The 17,233-nt window shown below is 36.5% G+C and overlaps 4 protein-coding genes across 7 annotated transcripts; all 4 read left to right on the top strand.

Moving 5' to 3' along the window:
• Positions 1–141: 141 nt before the first annotated feature.
• LOC105170035 (capsanthin/capsorubin synthase, chromoplastic) lies at positions 142–1,985 on the top strand. Its single transcript, XM_011090615.3, has one exon. It carries the CDS (start codon positions 338–340, stop codon positions 1,823–1,825), a length of 1,488 nt encoding a protein of 495 aa, XP_011088917.1. The 5' UTR covers positions 142–337; the 3' UTR covers positions 1,826–1,985.
• A 1,594-nt stretch (positions 1,986–3,579) lies between these two features.
• Positions 3,580–6,452, top strand: LOC105170036 (protein TRIGALACTOSYLDIACYLGLYCEROL 1, chloroplastic). Of its 3 annotated transcripts, none has more exons than XM_011090622.3 (3): positions 3,580–3,875; positions 5,040–5,179; positions 5,294–6,452. In XM_011090622.3, the coding sequence occupies exons 2-3, from the start codon at positions 5,133–5,135 to the stop codon at positions 6,297–6,299; spliced, it is 1,053 nt and encodes a 350-aa protein (XP_011088924.1). In that variant the 5' UTR covers positions 3,580–3,875; positions 5,040–5,132; the 3' UTR covers positions 6,300–6,452. The 3 variants fall into 3 exon arrangements, with proteins under 3 accessions (XP_011088924.1, XP_020552479.1, XP_020552476.1); XM_020696820.2 differs by having other exon boundaries at positions 3,580–4,954; XM_020696817.2 differs by having other exon boundaries at positions 3,584–5,179.
• A 544-nt stretch (positions 6,453–6,996) lies between these two features.
• Positions 6,997–8,220, top strand: LOC105170230 (casparian strip membrane protein 3). The gene is made up of 3 exons (XM_020696918.2): positions 6,997–7,295; positions 7,682–7,805; positions 7,882–8,220. Exons 1-3 carry the CDS (start codon positions 7,012–7,014, stop codon positions 8,095–8,097), a joined length of 624 nt encoding a protein of 207 aa, XP_020552577.2. The 5' UTR covers positions 6,997–7,011; the 3' UTR covers positions 8,098–8,220.
• Positions 8,221–9,496: 1,276 nt separating this feature from the next.
• Positions 9,497–16,914, top strand: OTLD1 (OTU-like cysteine protease family protein). Of its 2 annotated transcripts, none has more exons than XM_011090623.3 (9): positions 9,497–9,725; positions 10,245–11,275; positions 11,684–11,845; positions 14,361–14,438; positions 15,641–15,719; positions 15,832–15,977; positions 16,100–16,165; positions 16,244–16,418; positions 16,558–16,914. In XM_011090623.3, the coding sequence occupies exons 2-9, from the start codon at positions 10,574–10,576 to the stop codon at positions 16,776–16,778; spliced, it is 1,629 nt and encodes a 542-aa protein (XP_011088925.1). In that variant the 5' UTR covers positions 9,497–9,725; positions 10,245–10,573; the 3' UTR covers positions 16,779–16,914. The 2 variants fall into 2 exon arrangements, with proteins under 2 accessions (XP_011088925.1, XP_011088929.1); XM_011090627.3 differs by having other exon boundaries at positions 9,498–9,725; positions 16,561–16,914.
• Positions 16,915–17,233: the final 319 nt, after the last annotated feature.

The raw sequence follows: 17,233 nt of genomic DNA, 5'->3' as shown, positions 1-17,233 counted from the left end.
AGAGTTTTGTTCAAGTATCAGGGGAAGGGATGCACTTTTAATCTTTTATCATTTCATCACATCTGGAAACGGCCGCCCCACTGAAACAGCAGGGTTGTTGGTATTTGCTGGTTGTGACCTTTTATTACATGAAATTTAACTTAACCAAACAAAAGAAAAAGACATTTGATTGAGTTTTGCCGATGAAATTGACGCGGGCCCATTGAATGCTACATTTGCCAAATTTTAGTTATTAAAAGCATCCATTTCCTCTATTTTTGTCTCGTTGTTTGGTATTCTTTTTACACATCTGTTTAAAGATCCCTTTTTCGTTGCATTGTCTGTTCCCGTCTCTCTCATGGCGTCTTTTCTCAGCCTATCTCCACCTTCTTTACTCTCCACTTCAGCGCCGTGTTTGTCGCCGGCCAAGACTCCATTTTTGCACCCAGTTGATAGGAACCCTACAAGAAAATATCATCAGAGAGTCCAAATCAGCAAGTTTCCGTGTAGCTTTCTTGATTTGGAACCCAAGTCAAAACCTGAACCTTTGGATTTTGATGTCCCTTGGTTTCATCCCGCCGACGGGCGTCGGTTTGATGTGATTGTTATAGGGGCGGGTCCAGCAGGCCTCCGGCTTGCTGAGCAGGTTTCAGGTCATGGGATTAAGGTATGCTGTCTTGATCCTTCACCCCTTTCTATGTGGCCGAACAATTACGGTGTTTGGATTGATGAGTTTGAGAGTTTGGGACTGGAGGACTGTTTGGACAAAACATGGCCCATGACTTGTGTTTTTATCAATGATAGAAAAATAAAGTATTTGGACCGTGCCTATGGTAGAGTGAGTAGGAAAGAGCTGAAGTTGAAGTTGTTGTCTAATTGTGCAGCCAATGGTGTGAAGTTTCATAAGGCCAAAGTTGGGAAAGTAGAGCATGAGGAGTTTGAGTCCTCCATTGCTTGTGATGATGGAACTGAGTTGAAAGCCAGTTTAATTGTTGATGCAAGTGGTTTTCGGAGCAGTTTTGTAGAGTATGACAAGCCAAGAAATCCTGGTTATCAGATTGCTCATGGTATTCTGGCTGAAGTTGATCAGCATCCCTATGATTTGGATAAGATGGTTCTCATGGATTGGAGAGACTCCCATCTGGGAAATGAGCCGTATTTACGTGCTAGCAATTCAAGATTGCCCACTTTTATGTATGCAATGCCTTTTGATTCCAACTTGGTGTTTCTTGAAGAGACCTCTCTTGTTAGCAGGCCGCTGCTATCATACACAGAGATCAAGCAAAGAATGGTGGCAAGGCTGAGGCAATTAGGCATACGAGTGAGAACGGTGATTGAGGATGAGAAATGCTTGATCCCGATGGGCGGACCGCTTCCACGGATCCCTCAAAGCATGATTGCAATTGGGGGAAATTCCGGGATTGTGCATCCATCCACTGGCTACACGGTGGCTCAGACGATGGCTGTTGCCCCTGTGGTTGCTGAGGCGATCGCGGAGTGCCTTGGTTCAACAAGAATGATCAGAGGGAGTCATCTCTATCGTAGAGCGTGGAATGCGTTGTGGCCAGTTGAGAAGAGATGGTGCAGGGAGTTCTATAACTTTGGGATGGAGACTCTGTTGAAACTTGATTTGAATGGGACAAGAAGCTTTTTCGATGCTTTCTTTGAGCTGAATCCCCACCTCTGGCAGGGGTTTTTGTCTGCAAGACTGTCTTATGGAGAGCTTATTATGCTGGGAATCAGCTTATTTGGACGTGCATCAAACCCTTCAAGGCTGGACATGCTCACTAAGTGCCCTGCTCCATTGGTTCAAATGGTAGGAAATATTGCACTTGAAACCATTTGATTGAAATTCTTGTATTTGTGGCTTTTTATTTATGGTCAAAATAAATTTAAAAACACACACACACACACATGTTTATCAGAATTTTATGCTTTGTAAGAATATTACAGTCTTTCTTTGTGAGCATCTAAAGTCACTGGACCGAAAATGGCTTAAAGGGAAATCCTGGTCACTTTTTCCAATATTTTATTTTTCCAAAGTGTAAGAAAATCCCTGCCACTGCTGAGGATTAAGTTTAAAGAGAGCATCCAAAAATCTCCATCCTGTTCTCAAAGTCAAACTATAAAAATGCGTACGTGTCATCACATTATTCTGTAGGCCCTTGCTTTTGCTCTAAAGCTGTTACTTTATTATGTTTTAGATCTAAACTTATGTTGTCCATTACAAAAAAATAAAAATAAAAATTCATATTAATTTGTTTAAAAGATAAGTTCTCCAACATCCTACCTAAATATCTCAGTTTTCACTTCATCCACAAGAAAATTTTCCAACATCAGGTTATAATTCTTATCAAAATTCCTCTTACTTTTATATTTTTTTGTTGTTGATTTTCAATTTATATATTTGACCAACTTGTTTCTTTCCATAATTTTGTAATTTATTTTTATTTATTAGATAAAATAAATTTTAGTTTTCTAGACCATATGTTTGGTTTTTGTAGAGAGAGCATCTAAAAGAATGTGTGAATTATTCAAAATTTTAAATTAATTGTTCATTATTTTATTTGATAATCTTTATTTAAATCTTCAAATATAAAAATTGATCATGATTTTTTTTTTGAAATTTATGATAATATAATGTAAATTTTAATTTTTTAAAAAAAATTGATAAATTATGATTAAGAGATCAAGAAATTTGTTACTCCTACATCTCAACCTACCCCTCACCGTTGGAGTAATAATTTTATAAGAATTAATTTACAAATGAATATCATAATAATTTAAATCTAATATTTTCATTTACCGAATGAATTAATTAATTAATTTTGATAAGACTAAGCCAAGTTGCTAGTTTCGACACTGCTGATCGGGATGGAAGTTAAATAGGGAAATTATAATTCAAAATGGGTTCTGCAGAACTTAAACTAATTGCATGATGTAATTTTTATAAAATTATATAATAAATATATTACACTTATTCTATGATTAATTTAATTTAATCGAATTTAATTGAAATAAGAATTTTCTAATTGGGGTGCCTGGCGCTTGGGGGTGGGGGGTGACGACGACCAACAGTTTTATTTTGTTCTTTTTTATTTATTTATTGTGTTTTTCTTTTATAAATTTAATATAATGATTAATTTAATTAAGTATCTATTATGTCTAAATATATTATATTAAAACATGAATTATATTTAATGTAATTTATTAAATAATATAATTACTAAATATATCCAATACAAATGATAAATTAAGTAATAATATTTTCAAAAAAAAATAATGTGTTTTGATTTTAAAAACTTATAAATAATATTTAATAATCTTTGTATAATAATTTAATTTGATGTACTAATAATTTTTATATATGAATAATTTTTTTAAGTATGTATCATACTTTTTTTCTTAATAAAATATAGAAAATATAAAAAATTAACTAAAAAGAATATTGATAGGGGCAATTTAGTCTATTCAAGCTGAAAATGCATAAAAAAACGTTATCCTATTAACATGTTGAACGCGTGTAGAAACCTCTCCACTTTTTTTGACAAAGAGAGTTTTTCTTTGGCAGGAATTATAATTATTCGACATTTTTTTTTATTATTTAATTAACACATATAAGTATTTTGCAAATTTCCTAAAACACAAGGGCTAATATGCAATTTTCCCTTTATCAAACGACAAAGGAAATACAGCCGCGTTCTCCTTCTCCACGTAGTCAGAACCCTCTCAGCTTGAATAGGGTTTTCGTAAAACGACGAAGGAATTTTTTTCTTTTTATCTTTTTTGGTATGTTGATTTGATTCCTTTGTATTGTTTCCCGCTAAAAGATGAAATGAATGTTGAACTAGCGGTGGTCTTCTGATTCATGTGGCCGATGTTTTGGTGCTTCGGAGGTAATTCGTTTTTTTTCTGGGTTTTTAAGAGACGGAGCTCCATAATTGTTCTCCAACTTTGATATTTGATTGTAATTTTTTCCTTTCTTGGGTTATTTTTTGTTATATTCAGTGTTCAGTGTGTTTGAATTGATGGATTTGGGGTGTGCGTTTTCTGGGGGGAATTTTCTGTAATTGTAGCTACCCTATTGTGTTGTAAAACGAGATAAATAGACAAATAAGAAGGTAAAGGAGTTGATTTTGTGTGGAGAATTTGGAAGCAGGGTGTTTATTGTTATGGTTCCTAGTTAAAGATTATGATTTTTGTGCTTGTGATAACTAGGCAGCTAAGTATTAATCTTTTCCATTTTCATTGTTATCTTTCTCTGGACTTGTTTTATATATGTATTCAATTTAATTCATTTGAAATTTTTAATTGGAACTAGGCTATTGCAGGCTATGTTGAACCCTTAAGTGTCAATTTTGTTCGAAGGCTGCTGCCGCCAATTTTTAAGATTGGTGATTAGTCTAGGCCTTCTGTCAGATTTTACGTTCTTTGCTACAGAGTAACAAGTTTAAATACCTGAGCATTTCTATAGCTTGCACGTCACTTCCACTTTTAATGCCTCCGGTTATTACTTAATTTTCATTGTGTTACCATGATAAACAGTTTCCAGGTGCACATCCTGGGTTGATCTTACTGGTAATTGCTGCCTTTTTTTTTTCTTTTTCCTGCTGTGAGTCGTATAGATGCTCAGATTAATTTGGCTAAAAGGGTTGCTTGTTTAAGCAAAATTTCTTTTGGTGGAATGGATGCCCTGATGAAATTAATGCAGGATTAAGTACTAAGACAGCGAGAAAGATTCAAGGGAGAAGTGAACAAACACATCTAACGGTTAACGTTTTAGTATCTCGTCAACTGCTTTTGTTAGTTCCGTGTTTACAACTGTGTTGTTAGTTTCAAATTTGTTGGCATCACTATGGAACTGGAATCATGAATTATCTTTATATGTTATTTGCTTGCGGCTGCAGGTTACAAGGTTTAGAAGCTGGCTTTTGATCAAATCATTTGCCATTCAACACAATTGATAATTACTATGGTGCTGGGCCATGTTACCTTGTAGCAAGATATGTTTTGTCTTGATTGCATCTGTTCAACAATTTTCAACAGATAGTTTTGAGCAGGTTTGCAGTAAATGTCATTTTCACAACCATCCCTTCTCGGAGCAAAGACTCAGGATTGCATTCCATATACATACTTACTAAGAGGGAACTAACATGCTAGCAGCTGCCCAGATTCGCCCAGCCATTCACATCTCTGATAGGTCTCTCTTGAACATAACACATTTCATTAATTTACAATTACTCTTTCTCAGGTGTCTTATTCAATGGATATATCATCAATTTACTTTAACTTGCATATATCTGACCAATTGCAGAAGTAGCTCTATCAACCTAAGTTGTCCAGGAAAGATTACATTTTTGCATCTCAGGCAACTTACCCAGAAAGTCTGTTTATCTGAGGCGGCTAGGACTCACAGCCTTGTCAAACAAAGCAAGTTTTTTGTTCTAAATACAGAAGATGGTCATCCAAGTGCCGCGGTGTCTGAAGAAGAAGCCAGTGAAGTTCCAGTATTGAACAATGAATCAATTACATTCCTGAGTCAATGGTCACCTCCTAGGTACTTATGGAGAGGATTATCTGTTCTAATCTTGACGGGTCAGGTGATCATTAGGACCATGAAGTGCAAAATTCACTGGAAAAACACCCTCCAACAACTAGAGAGAGTCGGACCCAAATCACTTGGTGTCTGTCTCTTGACCTCGGCTTTTGTTGGCATGGCCTTCACCATCCAATTTGTGAGGGAATTTACCAGATTGGGGCTGAATAGATCTGTTGGCGGTGTTTTGGCCCTCGCCTTTGCAAGGGAGCTGAGTCCCGTCGTCACGTCAATTGTTGTTGCAGGACGTATTGGAAGTGCCTTTGCTGCAGAATTAGGCACAATGCAGGTATCTGAGCAAACTGACACATTGAGAGTTCTTGGAGCAGATCCGGTTGATTATCTGGTGACCCCAAGAGTGCTAGCTTCCTGTATTGCCCTTCCATTTTTAACTCTGATGTGTTTTACGGTAGGGATGGCATCAAGTGCACTCCTAGCCGATGGTGTTTATGGCATCAGCATCAACATTATCTTAGATTCTGCTCAAAGAGCTCTCAAATCATGGGATATAATCAGCGCAATGATAAAGTCGCAGGTCTTTGGCGCAATAATCTCTGTTGTGAGCTGTGCATGGGGTGTTACCACTTTGGGAGGTGCCAAAGGCGTTGGAGAGTCGACTACGTCAGCCGTGGTTGTCTCTCTTGTTGGAATCTTTATTGCAGATTTCGCCCTCTCTTATTGCTTCTTCCAAGGAGCTGGAGATTCACTGAAGAATTGTATGTAATAATCATAGAGCTTCCCTTAGCTTTTGTAGTCCATAGTACACCTCCCTTTTTGTCTGAATGTCTAAGAGAACACCTTTTCATCAAAATATGCTATTGAATATCGGAATTCAATTTTTTCGGACCAATTTATAATCTACTCCTGTTTTTTTTGACTTATTCTGTTACAAACTTACAAGTTACTGTGGTAATTGCTGAATGAATGCTATATTCATGGTAGCTGTAGCTACTCCGATGTTCTTACCATTATTTTTTTGATACTATGAACTTGCATTTCGAAATAAAATAATGTCATCTTTGTACGCGGGAATGTGTTATTTATAATAAAAGAAGCAATAAGATCTATAATAGAAAATCCGATACGCAATTGTGCAAAGCATTTGGCAGTGTTCAAACATGTACGTGTACATATTGTGACATTGATGACCTACATGATGGAAAGAGAACATGAAATTCTTTTATTCCAAACAAAGTTGAATGGCTTTTGTCAAGGTGGAGTGAGTTAGCCACAACTTCTCCACATAAATATGTACCAACTCTCTCCACAACTGGAACATACCATGATCAAACCTTAAATGATCACAAAACTAATCCATCAACTCTTGTCCTATAAATTCCTCAGCCTACAAACCTGTTTTTTCATCTCAAGATCATCCCAATTCTCTTATACTCTATATAGCCTCTACTTCTCCTCTCCCAACAACAAAAGAAAACATGATGGATTCGACTAAGAACACTGAAGAAACTGCCATCAACATCCCTGAGTCTAAGTCGACCAAAGGCAAACATGTTGTCTACACAGCCACCACGACGGCAACCCCACATCACCAAGCGAGGTGGAAGAGAGGAGTTGGCATCTTTGACTTCATCCTGAGGATCTGTGCGCTGGTGGCGGCTCTAGCTGCAACCACCACCATGGGAACCACCGATCAAACTCTACCTTTCTCCACTCAATTCTTCCAGTTCCAAGCCAGCTACGATGACCTCCCGACTTTCATGTATGTCGCATCGTTTTGATAATGCACGAATCTTTTTATGCCAATTTCAAGTATTGCCGCATAGCATGCACGTAAACTGTTATAAAGGATAATTATACAAGCGTGACTTGAGGTCCCAACATTTACAGTACCACCCCTTGATATATGAGTTACATGATTATAAATTCTTTATGCCGTCTTCAACATAACCCATCTGTAACGTAAAGCATAATTACAATTTAATTTCTTTAAAATTGAACAGCTTTTTCTATTATATCCAATATTTACGGTGTCATTATATAATTATCCTAAAACATTAATCATCTTATCATCATCACTTGTTATCTTTATTCACAAGGCACTCACATGAACAGACTGAATTAAGAAAAGTTGAAAAATGTTTGCAGGTTTTTCGTGGTGGCAAATGCTATTGCGAGTGGCTACTTAGTCCTATCCTTGCCGTTCTCCATTGTGGGCATTGTTCGTCCCAGTGCAGCTGGAATCAAGCTTCTCCTCCTCATCTTAGACACTGTACCTACTCCAAAACTCTTCCCTGTAATTATCTTTCAATGAAATTAATTTGACAGTGATTTTTTACTTGAAAAAGGTGCTGGTGGCTTTCACGACGGCGGCGGCGGCCGCAGCGGCCGCGATTGTGTACTTAGCCCACAATGGGAACTCCAACACCAACTGGCTCGCCATTTGCCAACAGTTCACCGATTTCTGCCAGCGTGTCAGCGGCGCGGTGGTGGCGTCTTTCATCGCCGCCGCCATCTTCATATTCTTGGTTGTGCTCTCCGCCGTGGCTCTTCGGAGGCACTGAGGATCGATTTCATGGGGAGCTTGTGATAATCTGTTGTTGATTTTTATATGAATATTGTCACTTTGTAGTGGTGTGAGTTTGCACTTTGGATTACTTCTCCTTAAAACGGAGTTTGGGGGGGGGGGGGGGGGGGGATGATGTAATTATTTGGATGTTTTGATAGGGTTCAATGGAAAACTGCTTTTCTTTGTCACACACTTTTTTTTCCCCTTCTCTAACAAAATTCAAAAAAGGATTTTATTTAAATTAACTATATAATAAATTTGTTACGTAATTAATTCATAAATTATTGCTACGACTACGAGTGGATCCAACTCCATAAATTTTTAAAAAAATATCAAATTACAGTATTTAAATTACTGCTTTAACCAGTAGAAAGAAATTGAATTTTCAATTTTATCCAAGGCTCTTGAGTTGATTGTTTATCTGATATTCTTTATCGATCTGACCACTGTCTTTTAAGCAGTTTATGATTTCGAGTACAAATTTTGGCTTCAATTATGATCATAATCCAAACACATTCAAAGTTTGTTTTTGTATTTTTATATTTCATTTATGTATTTTTTTATTTTTTAACTTTTTATATATGTAATATAAAATAAACATGTTTTGAAAATAAATAGTAATTTTTGTTTCTAAAAATACGATATTAAACATACAATATTTATATACAAAATTTTATATAAAAGAGTTATGATTTGAGAATGAATAGTGATTTTTGTCTATCAAATCCCAACATCAAACCTACACAACTTATTTTAAAATATTTTAAATTACCTCAAAATAAAAATTCAAATATACCATCTGTTTTCAAAACACACTTATTTATTTCTATTTTTCTCTTTCTATCTCCAAAACACAAAACGAAACACTCAAAACACAAACTCAAACATTATCACTATGTTTGTTTTTATTTTCAAATTATTTTCGAGACAAGTCAAAACATACCTAATGTTTATCATTATTAAAAAAATACCTTATTTATGTGTTTTTAATTATTTTAGCATAAATACATACATATATATATACACACATGCATAAATATATATATAAAAAACATAATTTGATAATGAATGGTAATTTTTATCTCCCAAAACACAACATTAAACATATAATACTTATTCTAAATTATCTCAAAAAATAAATCCAAACATACATACTATTTCTAAAACACATTTATTTATCTTTATTTTTTTCTTTCTATCTTCACAAAATACAACAAAATACTCAGAAAATGAATCCAACATAATGTATATATGATTTAAAGCTTTGCTAGTGTGCTCCGCTGCTCCGGTGTTCCCACACGTGCAGATGGCCATGAAAAGCCACGTGGAAAATAAAATCGATAGTCAGTCACGTGCCCTCCTCTGTTTTCATCTTCTTTAAAACTCAGCCTCCCATTATTCTTCCCAACAAAACCACTTTCCTAATCTCTCTCTCACTCTACATTTCTCTCTCAACCTATACATACACATACATACATACATATAAATTCGCACACACCGCACACCCTCACTCTCACACACACTTTCTTTGTTCTGAAGTTATCTTGTTTTAGGTGTGCCTTCGGAAACCCTTCCGTGAAACAACACTCCCAACTATTCTTGCTTCGTCATCGCGTGGCTTTGGTGAGTAGCCTCACTCGGAACCGGGTCAACTCTAGGGCTGTTTGGGGCTATTTGATTCAATTCACCTGCTCGTTTTCGCATTGGGTTTTGTGTATTTTTCTAAGTTCATGGTTACGTTTCTCGTCCCTCTGATTTTCTTGTTTGATTGATGATTGTTCTCCGGGAATTCCGAATCTTGAACCCTCTTTTATTTGTTCGGGGCTAATTTCTTGTTTGAATTGATTTACATTTCAATTAGATTTGGGTTTGGTTTTTATGTTTGATTTAAGTGGTTTATGCTTTAGCTAATTCTCGTATTATCTTATTGGTAGTTTCTGGTGATATATAAATCTTTTTCTCTTTTTGAGATATTGAAGCTCAAATCGGCGCCTAATGCTATTGATTCTGTATCTTTTGCTGTTTGAATTTTTCTGGGTCTTTATTTTTCTTCGCATCAGTATGTCTTTTTTATTTTTTCCTTTTCTTTAGTGAGGTCTTGAACCGCGATTTATGTGTTGCTTTATTGTATCTAAATTGCAGTTGTGAAATTGTGGAGGTGATTATTTATTATCTGGGGCTTATCACGGGTAAATTTGAGTACTTTATCTCAAAGAGGGTTTTATTGTTTAAGAATAAAAGATTTGGAGGTCAAGGTCTCATGAGAATTGTTAGGGGAATGCAGAAATTGATTCGCGAGGATCAGAGCTTAGTGGGCTGGAACAACAAATCACTTAACCGTGGAATTGGTGTGACTGCTCCCAAGGCAAGAACGCGCGACAAATTGAAACGGGCAGCTTTATATCTCTAATTTTGGGTGAAAATAAGGCAATAAAAGTTTTCTATCTGCAGTTTGAAGAAGAGGGGAAATAATGACTCGGATTTTAGTGCAGCGAGGTTCTGCTGGTTCGTCGTCATCATCTAACCAAAACCGATCATCAACATCAGTATCAGTGGCTGGTCCTTCTTCTACTTCATCTTCACCACAGCAGCAGGTTACTGGAATTGCACAAGTTGTTTCAGCAGTAAAAGATGATAATTTGGTAGAAGAAGTGCATGAGCAGATTGTTGCAGATGAGTTATCAGAGTATTGTGGTGTTTCAGACAGCAAAAGTGAGGGAAAGAAAAGTGAGGATCTTTCTCTAGGAAGTCCAGACAGTGATCAACATGGAGGTGAAAAAATTGTGGAGGATGAAAAGGTGCACAATGATGCTGTGGTGGGTTCTCCAAATTTGGTTAAAGGATTTGGGGGAATGCCAGTCATGGAGGAGGAAAATGATGCAACAGTTGGAAGTTCTTTCCAGATGGTTACTGGCAGTTCGTATCCACCACCACCTCCTGTGCCACCTCCAAAGCTCTCGTCACCTATCTCAAGTTTTAGGAGGGTTTCATCTGGGGACTTGAATACAGTGCGAATAGGGTCATCTAGGAGACCTGCTGGTTGGCCTGGTGTATCAATAAGGTCATCACCAACTGCATCCCGTCCATCTTCACCTCGATCACATTGTGAGGGTGATGGATATAACAGCGCTGATGAGCAGAGCCCATGCTTTAGTTCATCCTATGATGATGCGGTGAGTTCTATTGAGGTGCAACTTCTTGTCTGAATAATTATGGAGTTCCATTTTTTGCAATACTGCGTCTCGCTTCTTATGATTTATACTTTTTTAAATTGTGCTGCTATTACTTTTTTTTCCCCTCAAATACCTTTATGAAAAAACAACGAAGCCCCTCACTTACCAAGTTAATGATATCTTCTTATCTTCATTATTAATATATGACGTGATTTTACGTGCTATTAATTTCTGATTGTTAATATGTGCAAACTTGTTGAGGAAATTTCTGACTGTGGATGCTTGATCATGGTCGAAGTATGCAAGTTGTGCTTTGTTTAGTTTGTCTAAGAGTAGAAATCCTTGTAACACGTTTCGGAATATGGCTGGACTACTGTTGTAAACAGGACTTGTTTTTGTCTGTTGCAGGAAAGAGAACACCAGTTTGAGATTGATTTAAGACGGGTTAAAGGCTTGGAAGTGAGAAAAATGCTAGAGGATGGGAACTGTCTTTTTCGTGCTGTTGCAGATCAAGTATATGGTGACTCTGAACTATATGATTTGGTTAGGCAGATGTGCATTGACTATATGGTATGAAGCTTTTGTTCTTCATATGTTTACATAAAATGTATATTTTTTGCTTATTAACTTATTGACTGACACGTTAAGTACTCAGTTTTTGACCTCAAAGGAGAAACAATAATCCTAATGTATCTTGTTCCTCATTCCTGAAGTGGTATTACCTAATATTTTGGAGCAGTTGACAAGCAGATTACTTTAGTTTTTAGATTGTTCGTTATATCAGAGGGTAATGTGATTTTCCTTTTAATTTAATTCGACTTCTAGAAGGTTTCGTTCAATGGTACAGAATATGACTGATGCGGAGTATCTGTTTCTATAGTATTTGATTTTATTCCACTCGAACAATTCTCACTCCAATTGATTATTTTTCAAACTTAGAAGGGTAGGCTTCTTCATTAGTTTCACCTTTTCTGCCCGTCTTAAGCATGCCGGCATAGTCTTAACAACTTACTGATGTTGCCATGGTTAATAGAGGGTTTTTGTTTACTGTGGATGACCTTTCACTAGAAGATCTTTGTTGCGTACTTCAGAATGGCATATGTTTATATGCACATGTACTCCTATGTTATTTTCAATTTTTATTGTAAAGTAAAGCGACAGCACTGTTTAGGAATCGAAATAAAAAAAATAAAACTAGTTAAAGGGTTTGACGACAGAATTTCAGTTAAGAAAATATGACATTCATGCTTGATACAAATGTAAGAATGCATATAGAACTTACGCAGTGTATTCTTTGCTTTAAGAAGGCCTTAAATTGTATTCATGCAACTCTCATACTGCGATGGTGGATTGCCATCTCATGTGTGGTTCTGCTTGTTAAACACATTATTCGGTTTGCCACCAGTGTTAGATAAGTTTGCTAGGTGGAATGATTTCTTGCCATCTTTCTGCTTATTTTACACTATGAATATATGTATATATATGTATATTTCCTTTTTGCCTTTTGTAAAAAGAATTGTTCATTAGAAAACTTTTCATTAAAGGGAAGGAAAACTTATTATGTAAATATTATCCGTATGCTAGATATTGTTCTTTTCTTCACTAGCAAGTAATATGTCAATTACGATGTTGGTTTGTTATTTTCATAATGGTAGATTATGCGCATGAGCGCATTGGCCTAAAGCGTATCTTTATGTTTTCTTGAAATGTGTAAAGATATTACTTTCTGGCAAGTAATATGTCAGAACACATCACAGCAAAAGTAATTAATATTTTACTCGCCAAATTTTTTTACCTTTTGAAGAAAAGAAAGATTGGTAGATTGATGAGCATGAGCGCATAGGACTATAGCATATCTTACATCTTCTGACAAAGGATGCATATGCATTTATGCCTAACTAAAAAACTTATATCTGAATTCTTATTTCATGAACTATTAGATTATTTTGGACCTTCTGCTACATGTCTTTAGCTGTTAAAGTGCTTTTCACGATCTAGAATTCTAGTTTTTACCTTTTGAGCATGTTCTGCTTGAATTAACTATTTCATTATGTTGTGGACTGATGACTCGACCCCAATAGGTTAGGGATGTGGTGACGCGAAAATTGAAAAAAAAAAAACATAGGCACTGAAACCGTAACTAAAAGTATATTGTTAAATTATTGAAACTCTATAATAATATTTATAAACTAAAGTGGAAATAATCTTAGTATTGTAATGGTAAAAATATGCAAATATAATGTAGGATATATAAACTACAGAGTCAAGAAATAGTTCAACAGCAAATGTAACTGAATTGACAAGAAATGATATATAGGCCATGTAACTTGTCTTGCAATCTTCACGCTTTGGATGTTTCTCTGTTTAATTAATGAGCCACATGTCTAATATATCAGGAGCGTGGGATCCACGTTTTGGGAACATTAACGTTGGAAGCCATTCAAGAAGTGGTTGAGCACGCCGTATCGTGCGCAAGTGTAGGATATGGGTGCTATTATGATTTCTTAAAGGTGTTACATGTGCTATAACTATTTAGAAATGATAAAGATTCATGAAATAGACATGGAGTTCTCTTACTGATTAGCTATCGCTCCATGATAGAGCTTTAAACAAATTGTAGGCAAATAATCCCTCGTTCTGAAAAATCATAATTCTAGTTTGATTTGGTATAGAACTTTGGATGAGCATTGCGCTTTAAAAATTGTATTCCTCAATTAATGAAGTCACATCATTACTTTAAGTGAGGGTGACATTGGGGAAAAAATAGTTTCGTGATTGGGCAATGGTCTGGATTGTCCCGAGAAACAATGGTTCCTTCTAGAGGGAATATGCAATGACATACAACTTCATCAAGTAAATTAAAAAGGTCAAACTTATTTCCTCCATCACTGGCTTTGTTCGGCTGTAACTCTGGAATCTTTTCTTTGAGTTATGAATTTTGTTCATACTCTTATATGCATGAATAATTTATGCAATTGAAGATGTGAATTTCTTCAGTAGGGGTTTGTTCCCTTAGAGAGACTTCCGGTCAGGTTACTTGTTTCATGCTTTGAACATGAAGTATTTAAGTTTTCTGTTTGTGCAGGAGCGAGAAAGGGACCACTTCTCACAGTTTATAACAGAGGGTTTTACTTCCTATTGTAAGAGGAAGAGAAGAGATAAGGTATGCAGCAGTCCCGTCTCTTTTAGGAGCTATTCTGATTGCATTTTCTAGAGACTTCCCTGCAGTTGTTTTGTTTCCGTGGAAGCTATTGTAGGTTCAATTTATAAAGATTTTCTTGGTGTTTTTCTTCTGAAAATTAGCTTGATTTCATGCTGAGTGTGGAAATGGTGTGTGCAACTTAGCATTGCAATGCAAAACTAAACCAGCAGAACATAATCAGTGTCAGGGACTCAGGAAACGGCCATAGGATTAAGTTAACAACAGGTTGAAGTGAAGCTGTGTCATTAGGTGTGGAGGGTTGGTATGGTGGATACTTTGTAATAAATGGAGACATGAATTGAGAAGTCATGTTATGAAAGTTAAGCAAGGTGGGAATACTGGATTCATTTTAATTAGCTTTGGCATATTCATATGCTCATATCACTTGCATTGGTGTTCTGGGCCTTCTGGCTACATTATTTTTGGTGGTGTTCTAGTTTGAAGCAGGGTAGGGATAAGTTGGATCTTGTAGTTGAAGTTCTGATGAATTCATGCATGCCGTCGTCTCCAATGACAATACTGCATTAAAGACAGAGGCGACTGATGCTCTGTTTGCTTGTTCATTATAGCTTGTGCTTTGCTTGTATTTAGAAATTAAAATAGGAAACGAAAACTAATGGATCGAGGTAGTATTTCGATGCCACCAGGAAATTGTGTGAACTAAAGTTATCCTCACCATCTGCTCTTTTACGCTGCATAATACTACATTAATAGCATAAAGCATGACAAGATGCAATAACATTGCCAGTGAAAATTATCCTTTCTGTAATGACATCAATTTATAGGTAAAAGAGGCTATACGCCAATTGGTGATGCTAGAATCAGGTGAAACTTGGATACATATCCAGGTGGCAAGTGGTTCTCAATACTCTAACATTGAAATGATAAAGAAAACACTATTCAGACATTCTAAATTAAATGCATTATATGGGTTCTTCATTCAATAAAAATTGGATTGAATCTTGCCACAACAATAGTTACTATTCAACAGGTGCCGGCATATAATGTGTCTTCTTCTTTAAACATGGCTTCCCTTACCTGAGAATGTCTTGGTTGTTCAAGGAAAGAGGAAGAACAAACTAGCCCCTAGGTTTTGTTGTACTTGGATACGAACGATTTGTTGTAGTGATTTTCAGTAAGTCAGATTCTATTCTGGGTTGCAGGTTTATGGAAATAACATGGAGATACAGGCTTTATCAGAGATGTATAATCGACCTATTCATATATATTCTTACAGCACAGGTGCCAAACTTTACCTGTATATGATCTTCTGTTCTAGTACGGCATTCATTTTGTGGAGAATCTGCTTTCTGGTTATTTTGCCATTAAAAAACATTTTCTTTTTTGATGGTAGAACCTATCAATATATTCCATGGAAGCTATAATACCGACACACCTCCTATTCGGCTGAGCTACCACCATGGAAATCATTATAACTCCCTTTTTGATCCACGGCGACTGGCTATTGGTGCTGGACTTGGATTTAGCTCTCTCCAGGGGGTAAGTCTGTTCAATTAGGTCTCCAGAAGCCATATCCAATGATCGAGCAACGTTTTTGAGATTGTGATATCTATCACCATGGATACGTCATCACAATTATTAACATATCTCATTTATGATAGACAAATGTTGATAAGGATCAGGTAAAAGCAGCTATCAAAGCTCAACAAGATCAACAGATTGATAATGTAAGTATCCGTTGCCATAAAAAAACTACCTGTCTTACTGGACACTCAAAATGATACAGAATTTGTTCCTTTTGGCAGGCACTTCTTGCCGAGGGGCGCTTCTACTCTGATCTTGAACTAACTGAGAAGGAAATTGAGCGCATGGTAATGGAAGCTTCAAGGGCTGAGTATCTCGCTGATGACAAGTTCAAGCAACAACTTGGTCCTAGGGAGTCATCAACTTCCAGAGCTGAACCTTCATCTTCTGCAGCCAGTGAGTGTCTACATCTAACTGCGTCCCAATTCCGCAGTAACTTGAAAATCTATTATGGAATTCTACATATCTTGTGTGAGAAGTTGGCTGTTCATTAGGCTAGGCTCTTTGGTTTTAGCCAACTGACGACTGTTAATAGCAGGGTCATCAGGAAGTGATGCTCGGCAAGGAGGAGGGCGTGAGTCTGGCTCGCCTGGTTCAGCTCTGAGTGGCAGCATGCAGATCATGTTGTCTATGGGATTCAGCTATCTGCAGGTGATGGAGGCTTACAGTATTTTTGGGGACGATGTGGATTCAATGGTCTGCTACTTAATAGAAACAAGCAGTAACGGCAGACGTAAAGGCAAGGCAGCGGAATGATGAAAACCCCTGCGCCACCGCATGGCTTTTGAATGTCGTTTACCAAAACAGCCTGTATAACTTTTGACATGCTATCTTTTACCTGTGAGAGGAAAAACTCAATAAAGATGAGCATATCTGATTTCCCTCAAGTTTACATCTGCATCTTGGTTTAATGGTACTGCTGTTCTATGCATGTATTATGAACAATATATGTATGAGATGTGGTTCCTGGCTGGTGTGAGTGAGTCATTTATTAATAGCTTGGCATAGGCATTCCCAGCTTGCAATGGGTTTTATATTTTGTGATGCAAATAGCTTATGTTGGGGATGGTGAAATAAGTGATGACCTGACCACACATGATAGAGACATTCTTCTTGTGTTAAAAAGATATAACTTTGGTGGTAGAATGGTTGAAAGGAGGTTTGAGTAGTGAGTAAGAAGTGGGTGTTGAAATTCAATGATGGTTGTGGAC

Source organism: Sesamum indicum, linkage group LG9, assembly GCF_026168435.1.
Source record: "Sesamum indicum cultivar Baizhima isolate 11 linkage group LG9, ASM2616843v1, whole genome shotgun sequence".
Lineage (NCBI taxonomy): Eukaryota > Viridiplantae > Streptophyta > Magnoliopsida > Lamiales > Pedaliaceae > Sesamum > Sesamum indicum.
The sequence above is the reverse complement of the archived record's forward strand: the minus strand, read 5'-3'. Positions and strand labels throughout refer to the sequence as shown.

Excerpts from the sequence above, each read along its gene's own strand:
- LOC105170035 (XM_011090615.3), top strand. The coding sequence starts at position 338 with ATGGCGTCTTTTCTCAGCCTATCTCCACCTTCTTTACTCTCCACTTCA.
- LOC105170036 (XM_011090622.3), top strand. The coding sequence starts at position 5,133 with ATGCTAGCAGCTGCCCAGATTCGCCCAGCCATTCACATCTCTGATAG. Across the intron at positions 5,180-5,293 it reads GCCATTCACATCTCTGATAG|AAGTAGCTCTATCAACCTAA; the intron begins GTCTCTCTTGAA and ends GACCAATTGCAG.
- LOC105170230 (XM_020696918.2), top strand. The coding sequence starts at position 7,012 with ATGATGGATTCGACTAAGAACACTGAAGAAACTGCCATCAACATCCCT. Across the intron at positions 7,296-7,681 it reads GATGACCTCCCGACTTTCAT|GTTTTTCGTGGTGGCAAATG; the intron begins GTATGTCGCATC and ends AAATGTTTGCAG. Across the intron at positions 7,806-7,881 it reads TCCTCCTCATCTTAGACACT|GTGCTGGTGGCTTTCACGAC; the intron begins GTACCTACTCCA and ends TACTTGAAAAAG.
- OTLD1 (XM_011090623.3), top strand. The coding sequence starts at position 10,574 with ATGACTCGGATTTTAGTGCAGCGAGGTTCTGCTGGTTCGTCGTCATCA. Across the intron at positions 16,166-16,243 it reads AAGATCAACAGATTGATAAT|GCACTTCTTGCCGAGGGGCG; the intron begins GTAAGTATCCGT and ends TCCTTTTGGCAG. Across the intron at positions 16,419-16,557 it reads ACCTTCATCTTCTGCAGCCA|CAGGGTCATCAGGAAGTGAT; the intron begins GTGAGTGTCTAC and ends GACTGTTAATAG.